Source organism: Conger conger, chromosome 10, assembly GCF_963514075.1.
Source record: "Conger conger chromosome 10, fConCon1.1, whole genome shotgun sequence".
Taxonomy (NCBI): domain Eukaryota; kingdom Metazoa; phylum Chordata; class Actinopteri; order Anguilliformes; family Congridae; genus Conger; species Conger conger.
Window position 1 is genome coordinate 35,651,748 of NC_083769.1, and position 23,026 is coordinate 35,674,773.

Sequence of the window (23,026 nt, forward strand, 5' to 3'; positions counted from 1 at the left end):
TTTACCGTTTATATTTTGTATTCTTTACATCTTCATATCTTATTTAAATACAGAGTTATAGACAGTTAAGTAGAGGGTATGCACCTGTGCACCCCCACAGAGCGGTTCTAAAATCTGATTGGCCACCCCAGTGCCATCCCGCACATAGTCAGTCTGCTCTCACGTAACCAAGATACAGTTTTTACCAAGACACCCATTTCCTGTTTTACTGCCTTCGAAATTTGCATCAAAAGCGCACCTGTCAGAAGCACCAATCGCACTTTATTGGTTGTTTTGTTTTGTTTCTTTTTTTACGAACACACCGTCTTTTCCGCTTGCAGGACTGCCAAATGTACAGTAAATCACCAAGACGTGACGATACAGCTTGCAAGCTTGTATGGTGCAGTTTGTGTAAGCCTCTAAACTTTATTTTGCTCTTGTCAGTGTGACAGGTTGAAATAATGAATATGGTGAATGGTAACGTTACAGTTGAAATATCATTTTAATGTCATCATTAAATAACATCAAACTAGTTAGCTTGCTGATATGAGCTAACATTAACTGAAGCTGACTAAATTGAAAAATAGTGAATAGCTAGCTTGCTAGTCTCAACAAGAAATACATTATTTGAATGCTGTGTTTTTTTAATATAATATGGACCCTTGTGTACTACTAGCTAAATCAGCTAAATCTATATAGCCAAATCCTAAGCCTAACTTATCTAGTTAGTTAGATAACGTCACGTTGTAACATATGGTTTGAAAGAATGTGTACTTGCTTAATAATATTGCACCCTCTGTGTAGGTGCTGGTACTTAATTCTTATATTTAAACATTTTGTGTGACACGTTGATTAATGCAAGTACTCAAGACAATAGTTAATTCATATAGTTTCCAAAAGCTCTTTAAAATGTTACATGTAAACATTCTTCTCATGTTACATTGCGACACCCCTGTGTCTGACAATTGTTTTAAAAGATTGAATTTAAATGAAGATAAAAATTAGATACGAAATACATGTAGATGTATGCCAAACATTAGACACATTAAATACATAAAAGGACAAAAAGGTTTAAACAACCATAACTATTTGCTTCAGTGAAAAGATATAACAGAAAAGAAAGAAGAGAAAAAAAAACGTCTCACAATCAAAGACGAAAAAAAACACTGAAGAAAACGGTGACGCTGAGGAGGTGGTGGGTGTTCTAAAGCGAGCTCAGCAGCGAAAAGGAATGGCAGGCGGACTCCTTCATTCAGAGAGCAATGTGGTTGGTGTTGGTGAAACAGCTGGGCGTCAGCTGAAGTGGGCGGACTACCGTGGGCTGCCTGAACTAACGCTCCGCTTAATAACTTCAATATATGTAATTAATCATTGTAATCATATTAAGCTAATTTGTTATACATCCATCACCACAAATTATTGAATATGCTTTGTTACAGGTCAGAGCATTATTTATTGTAATAAGTCTCAGGTATCATGATGTGTTACTTATCCAGTCACTTCATGTTATTCTTCTTCTCAGATTGAATCAAGCCTGTAAAATGGTATTATGTTGGTGTACCGTGGCAGGGATTGCTCTACACCCTGTAGTTTGTTCTGCAGAACACAGTCCATGACTTTAATGGACAAACAATTTGTTTTTATTCTTGGTCCATAAACATCTAATTGTCTTATGATAACAATATATGATGTAATTTACAATGTACTATGTAATTCAGATTAGTCATAATTGGTGCAATTTTGAGGTTCTTCAGTGCGCTGTGCGCTAAAACAGGCAGTGTGGCATGGAAAATAGAATGCAATGCTCTGAGTCTACTGTATGTGTAGCATGTGAAACAATAACAAAAACATAAATAACCCCAAAAAATTATTTGTGCACATGAAGCCAGGAGATATGGTGGCCACCGACAGACTACCCTTGGACCCCCCTTGGCCACCCCAGTAAAAAAAATCCTAGAACCGCCCCTGGCTTTCACTAAGTTTGGCATACATGGTAAAGCTGGAAAAAATTCACAGTGCTATGCATAGCCTTGCACTTGGTCAGCTCTGTACAGGACCACAGCTGTAACCCATAAATTTGGCTTTGACATAGTGGGCAGGGTAGAAAGCTCCAGTTTTTCATGCTGCCATTACTCACAATATGAGTTTGGTGTGGATTGTATATACACTAACCCTGCTGGTCTAAGTGAGAATGATATCACCTCTTCCCAGGTACAGTGTAGTTTAAACAGAAGCAGACCTCAGTCTCTTGAGCCCTGACTATCAGCATGGCCAACCAGGACCAAAAAGAAGTAGGTGTTTTATTACTATTTGAGAAATCTTTGTCACTAAATGAAATTAAAGAGATGCATACTTACAAAATATTCTTGGGTTAAAAAACCAAGTGTTGCTTGAATTTGCTTGTGCATATTATTTTTGGGCTCTTGCATGCTGTTTGCCCGTTTCCTTTTTGCCCTTCTGTTAGTCTTCTGGAAAAAGTGCAATAGTGTTGCTTGAACTAAGTCACAGAGAAAGGTGCTATTCAACTTTATGTATTTTAATGTGGTTTGAGCAAGGTTAATTAATTAAAGCAGGGGTTTTCAACATTTTCTGATCCAGGACCCCCCACCCAGGCTCAAAGGCATCGAGCAGGTAGTTGAGATTGCGATTGCGGACCGGGAGGATTTGTGCACATTCCAGCTGGTCAGCTAGACTACTACCTAACTACCTAATGGTTTTGGTGGAAGTTAACATAGTCACAGAGAGGAAGATTAATGTCCTTCAGTCCAAATTATCAGTGCCAGGAGGTAGTATTTGTATGTGTATGGTACATTTGGCTGCTGTCTTTTTAATATTGAATATCTGTTTTCAATTTTCACTTCTCTCAGACTGTTCCAGTTCCTCGTCCAGAGTTGTTTGAGTTCCATGGTGTGTCAATGATTCATTACTTCACTGACAACTGGGACAATGTGCAGAACTTCCAGGCAAAGCCTGATGATATTCTCATTGCAACATATCCCAAATCAGGTCTGTCCATCTGATCAGCTCCCTTCATTTTATTTACCTATCTGTCTGTAATAGAATGAAATATGTCTGTCAGGGCCTCAGGATTGAATACACTTAGGGCCAGGGCCACACAGAGACTTAATGAGGGGCGGGTGCTCAAAGTGAGGAAAGGCCACACAAACCTGGAAAATCTACACTCACTTATTGTACAGAATGTATTTTACATAGACGAATGAATGAAAATCATCGAATGATGGACATCCTGTTCACATGCAAATTACTCTAAATGTTCTGCTTAGCCGGGAAGGGACATGTAATGTATCTCACTGTATCTGAGTGCATGCTTTGGTTCTCAATGTTTTTCTATAGTCTAGAAGTCTATATTTTTGTTTTTTCTTCTCAATGTGCTCGACAAAAAAGCATTACCTGACTTCTAACAACCTATAGCATTTAGCCAACCTCATAATGGACAGCCTGTTCACATACAAATCGTTCAAGCTCACCTAATAAACATCAGACTAGACCCACAGAAGCAGATTAGCAAGAATAATGCATTGTGAGCTACTTGTGCTTTTAAATGCTCAAATGCATTTAAATAGGTGACAGAGTATGATTTACAAGAAAAAAATTTTTTTACATCTACCTTTTTCATATGAGAAATAGGTCAGGTTACAGGTGTATTAGCAGGTTGGAATATCTTGAACGGATGAGAGAATTTTTTTATTGTGATTGTGATCATTTTTGATGTACTTCCGTAATCACACCCAACAATAATAATAATAATAATAATAATAATAATAATAATAATAATATTTGCGTATAATGTTTATTGGCAAAGTTACAATGTTGAATTAATTGGAATTCCATTACAATTATACACACAGTGAGCACTTCATTAGGAAGACATATACACCAGCTTGTTAGTGCAAATATTTAATCAGAAAATCATTTGGCTGCAGCATGGTCAATTGGTTCAGCTATCAGCTAAATTATTTGGGAAGAACTGAGGAGAGGGCTCAGGAGAAGGACAAGACTGATCAAAGCTGACAAAGGTAATAGTAACACAAATAACCACACATTCCAACAGTGGAATAAGTCTAAAAAATATGTCTAATAAATATCTAGTAAAGTGCTCAGTGAGTGTATATATATGGGTTTACGTGAATATGGAGGCAAAAAGACATCAAGCTACCCTCTCCATAAAGCTGTTTCCACCAACCTTTCCAATGGAGAGATTTTGAAGTGAAATAAATCAATAGTGGAGTAGTGCTCACTGAGTGTATATATTTCTTTCCTCTGTCAAAAATATTCAGGGTAAGGCAAAAAACATTCCCAATGCTAGTGACGCCAATACCCCATTCAATCATCTGCACATGTCTATTACTGTGCCTTTGGTTTCTATGCATTTCAGAACTGTTTTGATATTTATCTATTTGTTACCCTCTCTCAGGTACAACCTGGGTATCCCACATGTTGGATCTTCTGTATTTTGGGAAGTCTTCCCCGAAGCGCAGGGTCTCCCTGCCCATCTATGAGAGAGCCCCATTCCTGGAGTTCTGCTTCCCAAATATTCCCAAAGGTCATAGTGACACTGAAAATTAAACAGACTACTCCAGTACAAAACATTAAATTTGTACTGGAGTAGTAGGTAACAAGGATATTTTAGTCTATCCAATTTATGTAGGCAGGAGAGTATATAAATATGTGGCACAGAATATATTTCTTGATTAAGAGCTGTACTCTGCTTCACCACATACAGGTGTAGAATTGGCAGAAAAGATGACCACATCCCCTTGCCTCATTAGAACCCATCTTCCAGTTCAGTTCGTGCCTAAATCCTTCTGGGAACAAAAGTGTAGGGTAAGGGTGGACCACTTCTCTTATCTATATGTTTTATCAGGCGCTTCTACAAAATGACAGACCTTGTCGTCTACTCTCTATTTCCCTGCAAGGAATGTCTGCATACACACTTTCCAAATAAATGTTTGATGTTTACTGTTTGTACTTGATCTCTGTTGACTGTCTTTCTAGTCTGTAAGTCTCCTTCTGTAAGTTGTCCTGACATAAATTTGTATGTACATAACTTGTTCTATTTGTTTGTTGATGCATTATGAATAACATTCTTGTTTGTTACATGCTCTTTCTGTCCATGTCATATAAATGTTGAACTCCCACTCTATGCAGGTTGTCTATGTAGCCCGCAACGCCAAGGACAATGTTGTGTCCTACTTTCACTTTGACCGCATGAACAGTGCACACCCAGAGCCTGGAGACTGGCCACGTTACCTGCAGAGATTCCAGGAGGGAAAATGTGAGTGTGGGATTGTCATGGTTTCTCACTGTCTACTCCTGAAAATTCCGGTATTTACCCATCTAAACCTCTAGAGGGCTTGCCGGCTTAGCTCAGCAGGAGTAGGTAGAATCATGCAGGTAGAATCATGGCTGATTGCAGTCACCTGCTTGAAGAGCTATTTAAGTCTCTTCCTGGCACTGTTCTGAGCTTTGGTGTTTCAGTATTGACACATGCACAGAGCCGGTATTGTGGTATTAAGATAGACATAGACATAGACATAGACATAGACATAGACAGAGACATAGACATAGACATAGACATAGACATAGACATAGACAGAGACAGAGACAGAGACAGAGACAGAGACAGAGACAGAGACAGAGAGCTGTTCCTATACTGAATTTATTTCAGTTAGAAATTAGAAATAGACAAGTTTTTCTTGTTTTCCTTTGGGTTGGTTGGCTCTTGAGAACCTTCCCTAGTTTTGTTTCTTGTTTCTGCCTCGGTATTGAGGGGCGAGTGGCAGAGTTTGGCAATCACTGTTTAGCCTGTTCAAGACTGCCGGTATATTCTCGTTTTGTTTTCCCTGACTATTATAGTTCTAGTCATATTTTTGGTTGGCGGATCGCCGGGGAGTTTTGTGCCCTTTTTCTGTTATTTTCCTCACTTATTTTAGTGGTTATCCAACTTATCATTGGTAACTTTGTGATCCCTTCCTGGTCGCTCTTGGGCTCCCGCCCCTGCTCCCTCACACAGAGTTATTTTTCTGGTTAAATTAATTTTAAATTCACAGATCATGAGAAAGTACAGTCAGGAAAACTCACATATTTATATTAAACATATTATTTAATATGTATAGATGTGTATTTAACATATAATATTGCTATTAGACAACTCTTATTTTTGGATTAAATATTTTAATGAATATGTAAGTAAAAATGTTTCGATTTGGCAATGAATGGATCTGCTTCAGGTACTACAGTGCACATCTAACAGGGAGCATAATACATCTCCCCTACAAAACTGGAGGAAACCAGAAACCCCCTAGTACCAAACAGGTGGTAGCTGGGGTGATGGAGGGTGAGCGCAATTTGTGCAGTAGCAAGCAAAGCATGCAGATTCAGTGCAGGCAATGAGCAGCACAGGGGAGGACTGACTGTTAGAAAGTGTGCATGCGAGTGGACAAGTGAGTGGACTCAATTAAACAATGTGACACTGTATTATACTAAACTCTGTAAAACCCCACACTAACCCAACAACGGAATATGCAAGGGCGAAGGTATCTGTGTGCTTGTCCTTCTGGTGTTGCTGAAAGAATGTTAATAGGGTTAGATGTTACTGACCGCTATACGGAGAGACTAGATCAGCCAATAAATAAACCAAGTTACAAAGACAGTAGTACCACTATACCTTCCACTCTCTACTGGTCTGGGCTGACTAAGAATCTGCACAATAGGGCCAATAAATCTACCTTTGTTATATCTGACTCCATTTGAACAATAATTTAGATTAAGAAATCTACCGAAGGTAGATACTTGTTATAATTTAGACTTGATTGCGACAGGAATCCTGTACTGAGATATACTCTCTGAACAGTCCTCGGCTGGTTCCACTGCATGTCACATCGCGCGTTATGTGAATGTCTCACGAGCTGGCTAGATATCTGCAGTCATTTCGGAGGTCACAGGAATAGCTACTTTTGGGTGTGGCTGATGGCAGCTCAGGGACCCAAGAAGACCAACATTAGCTACGACTGTTCTCGACATGAATGAACTACCACGCGGAGGCGAGTGATTTACTGTCAGAGGTCGATGGGTGCAATACGCAGTGATACGTTAAGTGTAAATTTACATCCTCCCTAGACCATCTCGAGGGGGTAACCACACATTCCCTGTGTCACACTGAGTGTCAGTGAGGAAAACCACACAAATCAAGTATAACAATTTATTTTAGGTAGGTCACTTATTTCATCACATTCTAAGTCCAAATAGAATATGCACAAAAGTATTACACAGAAGCTATACACATGGTGTGAATGGCGGTCTGGCTACAGACCTGCCCAGATTGCTTGGTTTCCCATGCTTATAAGCCGAAACCAGACCTTTTATCTCCATCTAGAAATGGTCCAAATCCAAACTTAGTCAATTCATATTTAGAAGCATTGCTCTCCAGGTGGTGGGTGCTGGTCAAGAGATAGAGATGGGTGGTGACCATGGACGTGCGGTCAGGGTAGGCAGGGTAGGCAGTGCCTACCCTGTGATAATCCAATCAAAATTACTAAACAAAACAAAAATAAAAATAAATGTTTTACATGTAAATGTAAATAGTTTTTCTAATATTTCATGTGTGTTATTGGTCCTGTTCTTTTTGCTCAAAATTCCCAAAATGTCTAAAACGGCGTTAAAATATGTTGTGAGGCGCTAGGCTGTACAGGATATGCTGCAGCACTCCGTTTCATTGTAGTGGAAGACGCGGGTCCCCGCCTCTCATTACTCTCAGTGGAACACGCGCGTCCCCGCCTCTCATTACTTTTAATGGCAGGGTAGGCAAGAGCTCTTCTGCCGACCCTGCTGAGGATTCATTCATTCAGGAGATTTCAGAATCCGCGCATGCGTATTGCCTGGTTTGCGTGTTTTACAGTAGCCGGGGTAGGCAAGCCTACCCTGGATGACGTGTCACCTGTGTCATATCATATGTGTCATCTGCGCGAGGCTTCCAGCCATAAAAACCACAAGGTGCTTAGAACCTACAACACAGTCAGAAACATGTCGATGCAACAATTTCACAACTTTAGTAAGTTGGATTTCCAACAAAAGTTGGATATAATTAAAAAAGGCAGACCAACACCAGCAGGCTATACTGTTTTCCGTGCTTGCTCTTCTCAAGGGAGAGAGACAACGTCTGGGGAGGAGCCGGCTACTTTTAAACGAACTGTTGTCGATCTAAAATGAAGACAGATTCAGCAACTGTATGGCTTATTTCTCGCTTCAAATGTTTTCAGAAACACATTTCAGTGAACTATTTTCGTAATATAACAGACTGTAGCAGCCAGGCTCGCTACTTCCGGGTCCGCGGGAGACAGAGACAGACGAGGCAGGAAGGAGAGCCAACGGGCCAGCAGACCGCTTTATTTAACACCAGTCAATAATGTACCTTAAAATAGGCAAAAGCGGAGACAGCATTAAATACATCACAACATAATTATTTCCCATATTATTACCATTTTTTCAAAGTCGTCTTCGTGTCTCTCTGCTCTGTTTCCTCCGTATCCGTAAGCTTTGAAAAAACGTGCACAAGTACGCACGTAATGAACGCAGAGTAGGGACAGAACGCTCCGTCCGGATCCGTATGCGTATTTAACGTAGAGCATAAATGGGTCTTAACTAGGTTGGCAACTATTAACTCGTCAGGCTTATCACAGAGAAGTGGTTTTACAGTTAAACAGCATGATGTAACCAGGGTAAAAAACAAATTAATGAAAGGAACAAAAGAGAAAAGAAACAAGAATCAAGCTAGAAACGAACTGCGACTGGCGTTGCTCGCCCACTTGTGATTAATAATCGAGCTCTGCACTTTGCAGCACTATGATCAACATTAACATCAACCCCAAAATAAAGAGAAATACATTCAGGTCCAGAATTATTGGCATCCTTGATAAATATGTACAAAAAACCAAAAACAAAGAAATTAGTACAGTTATTCACATGAACATTATTGCCTAACTTTATTAATGATTCAATGGAATCAAGATGCTCAGTTGGGAGCATTGAGACTTTGAGTATGTTTAATGTTCAGAAATGAAAGGCTGAAAGATCTATGTTGCCGAGATGCTTATGATTTAGTACTTGTTTCATTTGACTGTGGGCTCCCATTTTTCTCTTTTTGTAACAATGAATGAATTAATGAAGCCAACACACCGCAGAGTTGAACTTGTGTACGTTGTTCCTTGAGCGCGGGTTGGTCACTTTCATATTTTGACTTTCAATTTTCTGTTTGTCCCTGAAGGACATTGATCGGGAGTTGGACCGTGTGTGCTCATTCCTGGGTGTGTGCCCGACTGAGGAGGAAAGACATCAGGTGAAAGAAGGGGTAGAATTTGATACCATGAAGAAGAACCGCATGGCTAACCAGTCCACTGTTGATGTATTTGACTTCAAAATCTCTCCATTCATGCGAAAAGGTTGGTGGAGACAGTTGTATGGAGAGTGATGTCTTCTTGCCTCCTTATTCACATCTTTTACCCATACTGTATCTTTAATGCTTTTTCTTCCTCCCTCTTCCTTCAGGGAAAGTTGGTGATTGGAAGAATCACTTCACTGTGTATCAGAACGAACAGTTTGACAAAGAGTACAAGAAGAAGATGATGAGTACCACACTGTGGTTCCGGAACGAGATTTAGGCAGGTGTCCATCACCAAGGACAAGGGTCAGCTGCAAATTCAATTCACTGGCAGTTGAGAAAAAGTTGCACAGAAAGGTTTTCCTAAAATTTAAGGTGAAGAGTGATGAATAGTGTGTCTTTGGTCAGACTGAGAAGGCAGACATCAGGTCTGGCAGTCAAATACTCAACTTTTCAGCAATGTTCACATTGAAAAGATATCTTTGTTGCACGATATTTGATTTTCTTTAGTTTATTTTTCTTTATATAACAAAAAATTTTGTTCAAGATTCCTCTTTCTATATTTTAGCATAATAGGCGAGAGCGTGGGGCACTTACACTTTTTGCTCTTTCATTCATTTCCTGGGCACAATAAATCACATTGGAATAAATGTCATACAATATGAAACAATTAAGTCTCAGGCACATATTTTGTATTCTTTACATCTTATTTAAGTACAGAGTTATAGACAGTTAAGTAGAGGTTATGCAATTGTGTGCCCCCATCATTGGGGAAGTTCTCACACTTTGTGATGTAAGTTGTCACATTTAAGAACACAACCAAGTCATTGTGATTTATTTATTTTTCCATTTAAAATTCAAAACCAAATATAATGAAAGGACCAGGGGTCCTGAATCTGGTGCTTTGCCCACCAAGCACAATTGCTAGTACCCTCGTTATAGCAAACCGCTGCGACCGTCAGCAATCCCCATGATGAACCACTGCAGTACATCCCCCTTACCTCCCATTTCCCGTCAATCATCTCTGTGATGAATGGCAGCGGACAATGAGTTCTCCCTCCCACATAAACAAAATGAACCACAGCAGAACACTGTGGTTTAAAGCAGTTGCAGTCTACTGTATATCTGAATCATCTAACTGTAATCTATTTTAGAATCAGTCCTGGCACATATAAATTGCCTGGCCTTCATTACAAGCATCAATTTGATAGTTAGACTAAAACATTATTTTGAACATTTGTACCTGAAAAACTCACATTAACTGTGTAATGTTTTACTTTTGAAGGCTATTGAAGGAAGAAAACTATCCTTACCTCAGATTCGTGTGATTTTGCCCACATGTACGCAGGAAGCTGACCTCACAAAGTCACACCAAATGGCTATTAAATTGATTCTTGTTTTGGAGAAATTAACAATGTGAGAACTTACCCCACTCTCCCTTATCATTAGAAGCCTTGCTTTATTTACACATTCACAAATATTTGCACTTAAGACTAATTTGCAAATAGACACAAAAGGGGAATTCAAGAAATTTCAGATTCCACAAATCTATTTGAAATCAGATATGCTAAAAAAAACAAAAACAAGTGAAGATGGGAAACATGAAGATCTGATGGCTCTGTATTATGGAATAAGACTCTTCGGGTCTGCTTGTTCACAGAGTAGTGAGGAAGATGCGTCACATCACTGCATGTACACAGCGGTCTGGACAGAAGGAACGGCAGAGTAACAGTCTCTGTATATCAACGATTACTGATGGAAGACAGAATCTGTTTCATTCGTCTTTGCACTCGTCTTCCCTTGTGATGTCTGTGTCCGAATGTTTCTGATCCCAAGTCACTCCCCTGTCTGCGTGCTTCACTATTTGAAAACACCCGAATAGTGAATCACACAGACAGGGAAGTGACTTGGGCTCAAAACTACATAAAGTTAAAGACATCACAGGGGAAGACGAGTGCAAAGAATAATAGAAGTAAACAGAAAAATAATGAAGTTACAAAAATACTAAACTAACAGACAAAAAGCTAGAACATAACATTTCTGGGAAATGTTCCCCACACTTCAGGAAAGAATGAGATGGGATAAGAAATACTTTCATTGTATTCCACTTTCACAAAGTTTGGCAGACCCTAACATGTGAATGTAGTATACATGGGAAAGCTGGATGTGATGAATGTGACCTGGCTTAACCCCACCCGATTACGCCACCTTGGGAATTATCCCCCCAAATAAATAGTTTGTATGAATCAAGGATTTCAATCCCCACAAAGGTACCTTCAACTAAATGAAAAAGCAGAGACGTGTTTTTAACATGCAGTGAAAAGAACGGCACCACTTCCGACGGCGCCTCCACGCCAACCCAGATCCCAAACCACGCACTGCAACGTAAACAGTAAGCCGCCACAAAGCCGATCAACAGTTGGTTTGTCAGTAGTAAGAATATTAAAAATACAAATAAATACGTAAGCCCTGGGAAAAGGCGGGTACAACCGTTTAAAACACAAACGGTCGGAGCTCCACGGAGCCGTGCTATCCACGTTCCTTATGACTGAGCCATAAACGCAAATTACTAATGCCGGTAAAACAGCAGCTAGCAATTTCCTACAATGGCAAAAAATATTTGTTCGTGCACATGCAGTGGCGTTCCTGTAAACGCATGTTTTAGCGCATTTGAACCATGACATTACCTCGGAAGCTAAAAGCTTTCCTACTCATACCGTTAACAAGATATGAAGAGTAAAATAAACACCTCAATAGGATATGCATGTGCAGAGTCTCAAGCTCCACCACTTCCTCTATGGTGACCTACAATAACAATTCTCATCAGGCTTGCATGGAACATTACGTGGCTGCAAGTAACAGAGCAAACTGCAACGCACCTTGAAGCCAGACAGGAACCTGCACACAAGCAGGTAAGAACAAGAACCCCAACAGGTAAGGCATTTCCTTGTACCTAGTTGCTGCAGCCTATGTGTAGGCCACCTGAAATGATTGATATGTGTGTCAGCAAACCAGATACCTGAATTAATGTTAACCTAGCCTATTCACTAGTGAGGGTGTTTAGTCAGCAGTAAATAGTAACCTGTTACATAAGCATAGCCCTGTACTTGGTCAGCTCTGTACAATACCACAGCTGTATATTAGGAGTACAGGTGAACACAGCATCACATACTCAGGTTCAGAGTGCATTGCAGGCACTCACCCAAAATACAATGTACATAATTTGGGTACAGAAGAGATGAGCACAGTCCTCCTCTGCAAGGAAGCTCCATCATGGCCACAAATATAAATTAATTTGCTCATGGATGAATCATATGAAATCCATTTGCAGTCCATTCCTGACCATTCAGAGCTATAGCTATAGTTTTTGAGAATCTGAATTCAGTCTATGAGATCTGTGACCCCTTGAGTGAGAGGGATATGGTGAAGATATGGCATGGGACTCAGACACAGCCTGTAACCAAGAGCTGTCTGTGGCTATTGATCACTGTTCATACAGCCAGAATGTACCTGGATGTCAGGTTTAAAGGGTGATAAATTAGCTCCATAGATATTTTAACCTGGTTTGTGTATGTGCCTTAATTGTACATACATATTTACTTTCTTAGATGTTACATTATTTTCATAATAAAAAAGTGAAAAATGTGTGTGTATGTCCATCTTCATAAAAACAAAGTGGCTCATTTTGTGCTGTGAAAATATTACATGAATGTACTTTTCTTTAGATTTATTCCCACCACTAACATAAATTCAAAGCCATTCAAAGATTAGGACGGGCACTACGATCCAAGAAATCAAAGTGGCTCATTCTAGTGGTCAAGGGGTGAATTACAGTGAGGGGGCTTCTTTCCTTGGGGGTCATCTTACCCCAGCTTAATGGGCCTTCTCTGCCTGCTTGGTGGTATCTTTCCTGAGACTAGCCCTGTTTTTTGCTACCTTTGTAAGTTACTCTGGATACAAGTAACTGCCCAGTTATTGTATTGTACTGCAATGTAATGCAATGGATGAATGGCAGTCTAACCTGTTTATGTGCTTTTATATTATGTTTGACATGAAGTGGCCCTATGTGAACTCAGGCACTCAGTACTGCTGATACGTTATCTTTTTTCTTTTTCTTTATTGTTTATCTCCCATCAATTGGACTTTGACATAGTGGGCAGGGTAGAAAGCTCCAGTTTGTGTAAATACAACTGATTGTATTTACACTAACCCTGCTGGTCTAAGTAAGAATTATATCACCTCTTCCCAGGTACAGTGTAGTTTACACAGGAGCAGACCAGTCTCTTCAGCTCAGCCCTGACTATCAGCATGGCCAACCAGGACCAAAAAGAAGTAGGTGATTTATTACTATTTGAGAAATCTTTGCCACTAAATGAAGTGAAAGAGATGCATACTTACAAAATATACTTGGGTTAAAAAACTTGAAGCTTGAATTTGCTTGTGCATATTATTTTGTTCTGGCATGGTGTTTGCCCTTTTCCTTTTTGCCCTTCTGTTACTCTGTAACTGTCTTCTGAAAAAAGTGCATTAGCGTTGGTTGAACTGAGTCACAAAGAAAGGTGCTATTTAATTGCATGCATTTTAATGTGGTTTGAGCAAGGTTCATTCATTAAAGCAGGGGTTTTCAACATTTTCTGATCCAGGACCCCCCACCCAGGCTCAAAGGCATCTAGTTGAGTTGAGATTGCAATTGCGGACTGGGTGGATTTGTGCACACTCCAGCTGGTCAGCTAGACTACTACCTAACTTTTGAAGGAAAAATAGTTTTGATGGAATTTAACATCATCACAGAGAGGAAGATTAATGTCCTTCAATCCAAAGGAGGTGGTGTTTGTATGTGTGAGGTACATTTGGCTGCTGTGATTTTAATATTGAATTTCTTCTGGGGTTTTTTTTTCTGAATTTTTTCACTTCTCTCAGACTGTTCCAGTTCCTCGTCCAGAGTTGTTTGATTTTCATGGTGTGTCAATGGTTCATTCCATAACTGACAACTGGGATAATGTGCAGAACTTCCAGGCAAAGCCTGATGATATTCTCATTGCAACATATCCCAAAGCAGGTCTGTCCATCTGTTTAGCTCTGTCATTTTATTTACCTACCTGTCTCTCTAATAGAATGAAATATGTCTGCCAGGGCCTCAGGATTGACTACACTTAGGGCCAGGGCCACACAGAGACCTAATGACGGGCAGGTGCTCAAAGTGAGGAAAGGCAGCACAAACCTAGAAAAACTACACCCAGTTATTGTACAGAATATATTTTACCTAGATAAATGAATGAAAATATATGTATTTTGTAATCAAATCAAAGAGGAATATTGGGCACTTGGGATAAAAGGGGCCGGTGCTCGAGGCACCCGGAGCCCTCGCTGTGCATGTGAAGTAATTTTCTGCTTAGCCGGGAGTGCATGCTTTATTTCTTTATGTTTTTAAGTGTATATTTGTATGCGTATACTTGTTTTTTTACTACTTCTACTATTACTACTACTACTACTACCAATAATAATAAAAATAATAATAATAATAATAATAATAATAATAATAATAATAACAATAATAACAATAATAACAATGAAAAATAATAATACAAAAAAATATATATAATAATAATAATAATAATAATAATAATAATAATAATAATAATATTTGCATTTAATGTTTTTGACAAAGTTACAATGTTGTGAATACATTGGAATTACATTACAATTATACACCCAGTGAGCACTTTATTTGGTAGACCCATACATCAACTTGTTTAAAAACAACAATGCAAATGTTTAATTAGCCAATCATGTGGCAGCAACATGGTCAAGGGGTTCAGCTATTTCTCACACCTAATATCAGAAGGGGGAAGAAATGTGATCTAAGTGACTTTGACCATGGAATGATTGTTGTTGCCAGACAGGGTGGTTTGAGCATGTCAACAGCTGATCTCTTGAGATTTTTACACACAAGTCTCAAGAGTATGCAGAGAATGGTAATAGTAATGCAACACAATGCGTTAAACCTCTAAGTGGATAGGCTATAACAGCAGAAGTTTAATAAGTCTAAAAAATATGTCTAATAAATATCTAGTAAAGTGCTCAGTGAGTGTATATATATGGGGTTATGTGAATATGGAGGCAAAAAGACATCAAGGTACCCTCTGTGTGAAGCTGTTTCCACCAATCATTCCACATGAATGGAGAGAATTTGAAGTGAAATAAATCAATCGTGGAGTAATGCTCACTGAGTGTATATATTTCTTTCCTTTGTCAAAAATATTCAGGTTAAGGTAAAAAACATTCCCGGCTATAGCCTAGAAAGCACAATGCTGGTGATGCCTATACCCCATTCAATCGTCTGCATACGTTAATTACTGTGCCTTTGGTTTCTAAGCATTTCCAAACTGTTTTGATATTTATCTATTTGTCACCCTCTCTCAGGTACAACCTGGGTGTCCCACATGTTGGACCTTCTGTATTTTGGGAAGTCTTCCCCCAAGCGTGGGGTCTCCCTGCCCATCTATGAGAGAGTCCCATTCCTGGAGATCTGCATCCCAATTCTTCCCACAGGTCACAGAGACACTGAAAATCAGAATTGAATGATGAGACAGCTAAACAAACATATTATACTAAAGCTACAGTCTATTTTAGTTAGTTCATTGTGAACACCACTTTCTCAAAGATTGCTCTATCTGAACTTTTCTTTAAGAACGCTGCCTTTGACCTCACATAGCTTCACATAGGCAGCAGTTTAGAACAACACAATATACATTTGTACTGGAGTAGTAGGTAACACGGATATTTTAGTCTGTCTGATATATGTAGGCAGGAGAGAATATAAATATGTGGCACAGAATATATTTCTTGATTAAGAGCTGTAATCTTCTTCACCACATACAGGTGTAGAATCGGCAGATAAGATGACCACATCCCCTCGCCTTATTAAAACCCACCTTCCAGTTCAGTTTGTGCCTAAATCCTTCTGGGAACAAAAGTGTAGGGTAAGAGTGGACCACTTCTCTTGATTCACCATTTCTGAATGTCTATATTTTTTTATCAGGCACTTTTACAAAATGACAGACCTTGTCATCTACTCTTTATTTCCCAGCAAAAAAATGGATGTCTGCATACACACTTTCCAAATAAATTTTTGATGCTTGGTGTTTGTACTTGATCTCTGCTGACTGTCTTTCTCGTCTGTAAGTCTCCTTCTGTAAGTTGTCTTGACATACATTTGTATGTCCATAACTCTTTCAGTATTTGTTGATGAATTATGAATACAATTCTTGTTTGTAACATGCTCTTTCTGCAGATTGTCTATGTAGCCCGCAACGCCAAGGACAATGTTGTGTCCTACTTTCATTTTGACCGAATGAACAGTGCACAGCCTGAGCCTGGAGACTGGACTAGTTACCTGCAGAAATTCCAGGAGGGAAAATGTGAGTGTGGGAGTTATTTTTCTGGTTAAATGAAGTTTAAATACACAGATCATAGGAAAGTACAGTCAGGAAAAACTCACATTTATATTCAACATATATTTTTTATATGTATACATATTTAACATCGAATATTTATGTTAGACAACTATTATTTTTGGATTAAATTATGAATATGTAAGTAAATGAATGGATCTGCTTCAGATACTACAGTGCACATCTAACAGGGAGCATAATACATCTCCCCTACAAAACTGGAGGAATCAGAAACCCACCAGTATCAAACAGGTGGTAGCTGGGGTGATGGAGGATGAGCCCTATTTGTGCAGTAGCAAGCAAAGCATGCAGATTCAGTGCAGGCAATGAGCCGCACAGGGGAGGACTGACTGTTGGTTTATGAAAGTGTGCATGTAATTGGACGAGTGAGTGGACTCAATTAAACAATGTGACCCTGTATTATACTCAACTCCCTCCTTGGTTTTCCAGTGGCATGGGGCTCCTGGTATGACCATGTGAAAGGGTGGTGGGAGAAAAAACAAGCTCACCCCAAACTCCTCTATCTACACTACGAAGATCTAGCAGAGGTAAGAACTGCAGAAGTGAAAGTTTTGCTGGCCAGCAGTCCCCGAAACGACCCCAAAATGAAGAGAAATACATTCAGGTCCAGAATTGACATCCTTGATAAATTATTGGCGCTCCTGGTTAAATACTTTGTGCAACCACCCCTGGCAAAGATGACCACCATGAGTGTTTTCCTATCATTTGTGATAAGGTTAGAGAACACCTATACAACCATTCCTCCATGCAAAACTTTTCAACATCATTCATATCCTTGCGGTGCACTTATGGCCTGCCCTCTGAAGTTTAGATCACTGTTTTTTGATGGGATTAAGAGTCTGGAGACTGAGCAGGACGTGGATGTTGTTTTCACTTTTGCATTTCTGTGCGGAAATTTAATGCAAGTTTGGAGTCATTGGCCTGCTGGAAATCAGCTTCATAGCGGAGACAACCAGATTTTCTGCCATGGTTTCCTGGTACTTTGATGAATTCAATATGCTACTGATCTGAAATAGATGTCCACTGGCAGCAAAAACCTACCTCCATATTTGACAGTAGGTATGAGGTGCTTCATCTGAGCACTGGATATACAGTGACATTTTAAAAACATTTCTGAGATACTCAGTAAGGAGCATTGACACATTGAGGATGGATGAGCCCAAAATATGTTTGTCTTTAATGTTAAAAATATTCATGGCTGAAAAGGATATATAAAGATGCTTATGATTTAATACTTGTTTTATTTTGACTGTGGGCTCCAATTTTTCTCTTCTTGTAATAATTTTGAAAAGCGGCCACACAGTGGAATTTGTGTAGCTTGCTCCTTGAGTACAGCTTGGTCACTTTCATATATAGATTTGAAGCTTTTTTGTTTGTCCCTGAAGAACATGGATCGGGAGTTGGACCGTGTGTGCTCATTCCTGGGTGTGTGCCCGACTGAGGAGGAGAGACAGCAGGTGAAAGAAGGGGTGGAATTTGATGCCATGAAGAATAACCGCATGACTAACTACTCCACTATCGATGTATTGGACTTCAAAATCTCTCCATTCATGCGAAAAGGTTGGTGGAGACAGTTGTATGGAGAGTGATGTCTTCTTGCGTCCTTATTCACATCTTTAACCCATACTGTATCTTTAATGCTTTTTCTTCCTCCCTCTTCCTTCAGGGAAAGTTGGCGATTGGAAGAATCACTTCACTGTGTATCAGAACGAACAGTTTGACAAAGAGTACAAGAAGAAGATGATGAGTACCACACTGTGGTTCCGGAACGAGATTTAGGCAGGTGTCCATCACCAAGGACAAGGGTCAGCTGCAAATTCAATTCACTAACAGTTGAGAAAAAGGTTTTTCTAAAATTTAAGGTGAAGAGTGATGAATAGTGTGTCTTTGGTCAGACTGAGAAGGCAGACATCAGGTCTGGCAGTCAAATACTCAACTTTACAGCAATGTTCACATTGAAGAGATATCTTTGTTGCACGATATTTGATTTTCTTTAGTTTATTTTTCTTTATATTATAAGATTCCTCTTTCTATATTTTAGCATAATAGGCGAGAGCGTGGGGCACTTACACTTTTTGCTCTTTCATTCATTTCCTGGGCACAATAAATCACATTGGAATAAATGTCATACAATATGAAACCATGAAGTCTCAGGCACATATTTTGTATTCTTTACATCTTATTTAAGTACAGAGTTATAGACAGTTAAGTAGAGGTTATGCACTTGTGTGCCCCCATCATTGGGGAAGTTCTCACACTTTGTGATGTAAGTTGTCACATTTAAGAACACAACCAAGTCATTGTGATTTATTTATTTTTCCATTTAAAATTCAAAACCAAATATAATGAAAGGACCAGGGGTCCTGAATCTGGTGCTTTGCCCACCAAGCGCAATTGCTAGTACCCTCGTTATAGCAAACCTCTGTGACCGTCAGCAATCCCCATGATGAACCACTGCAGTACATCCCCCTTACCTCCCATTCCCCGTCAATCATCTCTGTGATGAATGGCAGCGGACCATGAGTTCTCCCTCCCACATGAACAAAATGAACCACAGCAGAACACTGTGGTTTAAGGCAGTTGCAGTCTACTGTATATCTGAATAATCTAACTGTAATCAATTTTAGAATCAGTCCTGGCACATATAAATTGCCTGGCCTTTGTCGTGAGCCACGGACCCCTTGCCGAGCTCAGACCTCACGTTCCCACGAGCAGTACCTCAGCATGAGGTGTCTTGGGGACGAACTCAAGTACTCCGAACGTTCTGGAGCCCTGGTAAGTTCTACTGAACTTCCAGCCCAGTCTCAAAGTGAAGGGTGTGATGCAAATCTGGTATTCGATATCCTGTATTCAATGTATTCCTCTAAAAGAATCTTTATCACATATGATTAGAGTAAGATATACTTTATTATAATCAATCAAAAGAATAGAGTTATACAGATTACAGTGTATATATCATCTTTCAGTTTGCTGATCACATGCAAGTTACATATACCCCTTTAGCTCTTTCTAATTTACCTTTCCACCATGATGTTTAAAAGTCAAGGTACACCCCTCAAATACCCATCCTCTTTGGCCTTAGCCTTATCCTATAGCTCTCCCTTCTGGACGTTTAAAAGAAACTATTCCAAGAATATTATATTTATCTAAACTATAAAAACTTCTTTACATTTTTCTACCTTATATAGTACCTTACTGAGAAATAAAAGACATAAAAATAAAAGGAAACTTATAATGTATTCCTTTTATGTATTACTTTTCCTACTTCAAGTAATATAGATTATAATTACCACTCAAGCTTGATTATAGTTGTTCTGCGTTGCTCTTTCAACATCAGTCCTGTTGCCACAACTCTTGGGCTAAATCCGCACCGCGTACATCACTCTGTTCTCCATATCCAGATCCTGGAGTGGCGCACAGAAGGAGCGCGCCACTCCAGCTTGACTACAGCTGTCCTGCCTTGCTCTCTCTTCAACAGGCCATAGATATCTTCTGAAGCAAAATTCTAAGATGCTATCCTAAGGTCTAAAAGCTTATTTCTTATATATCCTTTTTCCGTATAAAAGTGTACCTTTTTTTGATAAGAAATGTCCCCAATATATCGAGTGGGAAGACATTTATCTCTTATGCAACTTTTTAATGACCATATTCATCACTTCTGTTTGTCCCACTGTCATTTTCTCATACCTCAAAATACATTTTCCCAATACTTTATCTCGTGCCCCTCCGGTTGGGAGTTTCCAACATCTCAATATACGAGTGGAAAAACACTAGCTCTTATGTAATTTTTTAATGAACCTATTCATCACTGGTATTTGTCTCCCTGTCATAATCTCTCCTTGGACTTTCTCCAAACTTTGACTTCATACAAGCCAGAAGTTAGTGCCTGCCACCATCTCAATACACTCTTCAGGTGCCCCTTTTTGTGGCGCCTTAAGGGATCTACAAAAGAAATCCAGCTAATAGCTGAGTGTAATTCATCATTTAACTCCTCCACTGTTAGTCCTTTGAATCTATCCGATAAATTATCAGATTATAATCAGGAAGGCCCTTAAAGCCTCTTAATATTCTTTCGGTATTGACATCCCTTCCGTTTTCCTTATCTTTTTGCTTTAGCCAGGCATTGTGCCCCTCCCCTGTAGGGTTGGGGTATTCCCCGACTGCTTGCTCAGCATGTTGAATCTCCTCCAAGGTTATGCTGGAACTCATTCTATGCATGGCCTCAGTCAGAACTTTAACCTTGCTCCTTAAAGCCCTAAATCTAAGTCCCCCGACTTCAGACTCCTCTACTGACAAGTATCCACATATTTTTCCTCTTACGGGCGTTCTTGCTACCACCTCGATGGCGTGTGTGAGGGGTTAACAATGCATTCCTTCCTAACCCATCCCTGTCAATCTCTCATCAGGGGGGCCTAGGGCCGGGTCCTCGACACCTTCATTACAAGCATCAATTTGATAGTTAGACGAAAACATTATTTTGAACATTTGTACCTGAAAAACTCACATTAACTGTGTAATGTTTTACTTTTGAAGGCTATTGAAGGAAGAAAACTATCCTCACCTCAGATTAGTGTGATTTTGCCCACATGTACGCAGGAAGCTGACCTCACAAAGTCACACCAAATGGCTATAAAATTTTTGAGGTAGTGATTCTTGTTTTGGAGAAATTAACAATGTGACAACTTACCCCACTCTCCCTTATTGTTAGAAGCCTTGCTTTATTTACACATTCACAAGTATTTGCACTTAAGACTAATTTGCAAATCCACACAAAAGGGGAATTCAAGAAATTTCAGATTCCACAAATCTATTTGAAATCAGATATGCTAAAAAAAAAACAAGTGAAGATGGGAAACATGAAGATCTGATGGCTCTGTATTATGGAATAAGACTCTTCGGGTCTGCTTGTTCACAGAGTAGTGAGGAAGAAGCGTCACATCACTGCATGTACACGGCGGTCTGGACAGAAGGAACGGCAGAGTAACAGTCTCTATATATCAACGATTACTGATGGAAGACAGACCCCTTGTTATGGGGTCTTATTATCTTTCTTTTAGTAGTTTTATTATTATTGAAATTTCTTTTCTTTTTTCATTCTGGAATCTGTTTACATTCATTCATCTTTGCACTCGTCTTCCCCTGTGATATCTGTGTCTGAATGTTTCTGATCCCAAGTCACTCCCCTGTCTGCGTGCCTCACTATTCGAAAACACCCGAATAGTGAATCACACAGACAGGGAAGTGACTCGGGCTCAAAACTACATAAAGTTAAAGACATCACAGGGGAAGACGAGTGCAAAGAATAATAGAAGTAAACAGAAAAATAATGAAGTTACAAAAATAATAAACTAACAGACAAAAAGCTGGAACATAACATTTCTGGGAAATGTTCCCCACACTTCAGGAAAGAATGAGATGGAATAAGAAATACTTTCATTATATTCCACTTTGACAAAGTTTGGCAGACCCTAACATGTGAATGTAGTATACATGGGAAAGCTGGATGTGCTGAATGTGACCTGGGGTAACACCACCCGATTACGCCACCTTGGGAATTACCCCCAAATAAATAGTTTGTATGAATCAAGGATTTCAATCCCCCCAAAGGTACGTTCAACTAAATGAAAAAGCAGAGACGTGTTTATAACATGCAGTGAAAAGAACGGCACCACTTCCAACGGCGCCGCAGCAACCTCCACGCCAACCCAGATCCCAAACCACGCACTGCAACGTAAACAGTAAGCAGCCCCAAAGCCCCAACTCGATCAACAGTTGGTTTGTCAGTAGTAAGAATATAAAAAATACAAATAAATACGTAACCCCTGAGCCATAAACGCAAATTACAAATGTCGGCAAAACAGCAGCTAGCAATTTCCTATATTTGTTCGTGCACATGCAGTGGCGTTCCTGTAAACGCATGTTTTAGCGCATTTGAACCATGACATTACCTCGGAAGCTAAAAGCTTTCCTACTCATACCATTAACAAGATAAGAAGAGTAAAATAAATACCTCAATAGGCTATGCACGTGCAGAGTCTCAAGCTCCACCAGGCTTACATGGAACATTACGTGGCTGCAAGTAACAGAGTGTGACAAGGCGAGTTAGACTCGCTGTTGTCCCTAATGGTGCAGTAATTGGGGTGGGGGAGTGGCACCGGCAGGACCTCATCTTTTG

The 23,026-nt window shown here is 39.6% G+C and overlaps 2 protein-coding genes and 1 long non-coding RNA gene across 5 annotated transcripts; 2 read left to right on the plus strand and 1 right to left on the minus strand.

Moving 5' to 3' along the window:
* The first annotated feature begins 336 nt into the window (after positions 1–336).
* Positions 337–9,861, plus strand: LOC133139521 (cytosolic sulfotransferase 3-like). Its single transcript, XM_061259097.1, has 9 exons — positions 337–390; positions 2,191–2,270; positions 2,847–2,985; positions 4,415–4,543; positions 4,724–4,824; positions 5,149–5,275; positions 8,534–8,553; positions 9,263–9,437; positions 9,544–9,861. Exons 2-9 carry the CDS (start codon positions 2,247–2,249, stop codon positions 9,654–9,656), a joined length of 828 nt encoding a protein of 275 aa, XP_061115081.1. The 5' UTR covers positions 337–390; positions 2,191–2,246; the 3' UTR covers positions 9,657–9,861.
* Positions 9,862–12,236: 2,375 nt separating this feature from the next.
* LOC133138590 (cytosolic sulfotransferase 3-like) lies at positions 12,237–18,994 on the plus strand. Of its 3 annotated transcripts, XM_061257487.1 has the most exons (9): positions 12,237–12,310; positions 13,626–13,708; positions 14,297–14,435; positions 15,800–15,928; positions 16,259–16,359; positions 16,671–16,797; positions 17,281–17,378; positions 18,237–18,411; positions 18,518–18,994. In XM_061257487.1, exons 2-9 carry the CDS (start codon positions 13,685–13,687, stop codon positions 18,628–18,630), a joined length of 906 nt encoding a protein of 301 aa, XP_061113471.1. In that variant the 5' UTR covers positions 12,237–12,310; positions 13,626–13,684; the 3' UTR covers positions 18,631–18,994. The 3 variants fall into 3 exon arrangements, with proteins under 3 accessions (XP_061113471.1, XP_061113470.1, XP_061113472.1); XM_061257486.1 differs by lacking the exon at positions 12,237–12,310 and having other exon boundaries at positions 13,575–13,708; XM_061257488.1 differs by lacking the exons at positions 12,237–12,310; positions 14,297–14,435 and having other exon boundaries at positions 13,608–13,708.
* LOC133138592 (uncharacterized) lies at positions 15,141–22,999 on the minus strand. The gene is made up of 2 exons (XR_009709753.1): positions 22,862–22,999; positions 15,141–15,940 (listed from the first exon to the last, which is right to left on the minus strand). It is a non-coding gene; the product is annotated as an uncharacterized LOC133138592 (long non-coding RNA).
* Positions 23,000–23,026: the final 27 nt, after the last annotated feature.